General features: G+C 32.6%; 1 protein-coding gene across 4 annotated transcripts in view; it reads right to left on the reverse strand.

Annotated features, from left to right (window-relative positions):
- LOC117106308 (transgelin-3-like) overlaps window positions 1-3,333 on the reverse strand; it is a 29,173-nt gene that overhangs the window by 16,098 nt on the left and 9,742 nt on the right. The window contains exon 1 of one of the 4 annotated variants that reach the window (XM_033247674.1): window positions 1,506-1,659. The exons of the other annotated variants lie outside the window; for them this stretch is intronic. Within the exon in view, the coding sequence (XP_033103565.1) occupies window positions 1,506-1,556 (51 nt within the window). The 5' untranslated portion in view covers window positions 1,557-1,659. Of the gene's footprint in view, window positions 1-1,505; window positions 1,660-3,333 lie in introns of those variants that run through there. 4 annotated transcript variants of the gene reach the window in all.

Consider the following 3,333-nt stretch of genomic DNA (forward strand, 5'->3'; position numbering starts at 1 on the left):
ATATATATACAGTATATATATAAAACTGACCTATAACTCCACTCAAATTCAAGACATTGGCAATACTTAAGACATTGGCAATATGCACTACAGTAATAAACCAACATATAAATTATAATTTAAAAAAAAGAATTACTGTAGTATTATTTAAATTTAAATCGGAATGTACAAATTTCAATATAAATTCACTAAGATTTATTCTTCATGACTCATCCAAAATGTCTGGAATATTTCTGTAAATGAGCTGCATTGTGAACTGCTCAACGTAATTGAATCATACTTTTGAAAAGATTTTACACACAATAAGGTGTATCTCTTGGTAATTCTAAGTTCTTTTTAAAACTGGCACAGATGTAATTAAAATAGTTTTTGGCAATTTATATTTTTTTAAATTTGCTTTTTTTTGTCATGAGCATGAGCATTTTAATTATATAGTATTTCATAGGATTAGCCAAAGAGGTAGTTAGTGTTAATATCAAAAACCAATACACAAGCTAGTTAAAATAGGTCCTCCAACCACACAAATTTAAAACACAAAACTTGAAGACAACAAAAAATCTTAAGTGTCAAATTAATTTGTTTATATGATGAGATAATATCTAAGCCTTGATAGATTATAAATTAATGTTTTTATCTTCAACAAGTATTTCTCGGTTCACTGCAATAGGGACTTCTTATAGTAATTAGATAAATCACACACCTGAATAATAAGTAGTAATATTTGTATAATAGTGTTTGTGGTTTAGATGGAATTTTAAAGAGAAAAATTTTACTTCCGGGGCCACCTGATGAAACAAATATGTGAAATGGAGTGACAGCAATTTGAAAAATGTATGGTATTCACATGTGATTATTAATGACATTTGATAAGATGTTAAGTGACAATAAGAAAGAAATGATAATTTGACATATTTGTTAACATGAAATGTTATGCTACAGTGTGATCTTTAATTTGTTTACTAAACAAAACAATTGACTGCAAAATGTATGTGCTAAGTGACAAGACACAAAAAGATGGTAAGAAAAACTGTGTTTATATTTACATATTAAACTAAGCTCACGCATAACAAGCGATGTAGAAATTAAGTGAGATTTTTAAAAAAATCATTAGGGCTAAGAGTAATACTATTGCAAGATCAAGGAATACTGTACAGTACACATAAATTAGTTATTTTCTTAAAGCACTTCAAAGACATCAAATAGTGAATTTTGCAGCTGCACGGTGAGAGAAGTAAATATGCCTACCAGAGCACAGTACTGTTCTTCTTCTTCCCACTATTAATAATATGCCAGTGTTCTGAAAAATGCAACAGCTTGCATTGAAAAAATGAATAGAATAGAACAACTAGGCCTATCCTATACCGCAAGATGCCGATAGCCCTGTACAGAACAGCCGGGGAGCCCCGTTAGGCTAGTTAAGCAATTGTGCTCATCTCTTTAGCCGGGGCTGACCGAAATTTTTTCTGTACTTACGTATGGATCAATCAATTCATTGATTTAATTACCTTTCTCTTCACTTCCGCCGTCATCCCATACCCAAGAGGTCTTCGTGCCATTATATTGATAAATTGAAAAATCAACAAAAAATAAATTTTGCAAAAAGAAGTTCTCACTTCGATAGCTAGGCCTAACTACGGTCGCGATGAACTAACCGGCAGAGTGTCAAGCTAAAAAAGTTGACTGTCACAGAGTTTCTTAATGACGTCATCTACTTGACATTCAGTACTGTACCGCCGACTAACTGCATGCAAAGACCTCGCCGTGGGGTACATTTTTTCTGTATCAAGTTACATAAGCTAACGCGTGTATCGTAAATAAAAATTATGTAGGGTTTCAAATTATCTGGTTATCATATCATTTTTTGTTTTCACATGACGGGCATAATACATTCATTGAGTTGATGAGCGCATCTTTAGATTAGCACCGATCAATCGACACTGCGCAGTGGTTAAATCTACTTTTTTCGATGACCATGAAGCTGAGAACTAACAAACTATCAGTGAACGATTCACATCAATGACCTTCCCAAGCCACCACTGGACATAGCAAAAAATATAACACTGTGAAAAAATATCTAGAAAATCCTCAAAGATGTTATTAAATCACTGAAATAATAGCTCTTTTTGACAAAATTGTTTTCGATTAGGCCTATATTAATAACAGACTTCATATTACGAAAAACCAAAGTTGATAATAGGCCTACTAACTGTACCGTATTAAATATAGGAAAAAATTGAAAAGCATTTAGGTCCTAAAAACCAAAATATTTACTGTACTATGCATTTTTTATGCACTATTGTTTAGTCACAGTGAAGAAAAACTATTTAATTAGGCATAGGCCTAATCAAATCAAATCTATAATATTTATTTTCTTCTTTCCCCCATGTTAAAAGAAAACAAATTACAAAGATAACTACTTCTCAAAAGCTTTACCACATTATGCAATAAGATGCCCTGTAGGTCACCTACGTTACAAGAATATCTATTTTTATAAATATATAAATAGGCTCCTGTATCATGTCAACTGAATTCACGAGGGCATGGCACCTGTCTTGGCATGAGTCATTCGATTAAAGAGTAACCACTATTATCGAGGGAATATGTCCTCCTGATCGAATATCCATCTTAGGGAGTGCAAGCCCCCAAAAAGAGCAAAATACTACGACTGACCCGGGGCGAAGGTGGTGAGGTGAGGGGAGGATTTTGACAGAGTATACTGCGTGACTAGATCATATAGCAAAGGATACGGTAATTAAACCAATATTTACTCTTTCTTATTATAGGAACCAATAAAATGTTGTATTCTTTTAAATATCATATTTTGTGAATTTATTTAAAAAGAAGTTCACAGCCATTTAATGACCTGATGAAATCGTGCACCCTTCAAGACTCTTTGCCCACTTTTGATACCTCAACCTTAATTTGTTTTCATTTTGTGGTAAATTTCATAAATAGTTTCAGCAGCAGTGTTCTTATGTAATAAATGTGATATTATTTCTAAAAAAACGTGTAAGGGCCTATAATTTTATTTATTATAGATAAAAATTTACAATTGTTATTGTGAACAATGTATTGCGATAACGAATGACATGCTTCAATTGGCACTTTTTCGATGACAGTGGTATAATTGTATACAGGTACCTTGCAAGCCTTGGAATGCCAAACTGACGTCATTAACTTAGATCGTGCATGCCGAGTAATTAGACATAAAAAAACCACAATTCGCACGAAATGCTGAAAAATACTAGATTTCCCCTTGACTTCTGCTCCTGTGCCGTTATTCATACTCAATGGCGAAAAAATTTGAACGTGTTAAAATGCAGTCACTATATA

Source organism: Anneissia japonica, unplaced genomic scaffold (genome assembly GCF_011630105.1).
Source record: "Anneissia japonica isolate Jap-2015-1 unplaced genomic scaffold, ASM1163010v1 scaffold287767_len825999_cov190, whole genome shotgun sequence".
Lineage (NCBI taxonomy): Eukaryota > Metazoa > Echinodermata > Crinoidea > Comatulida > Comatulidae > Anneissia > Anneissia japonica.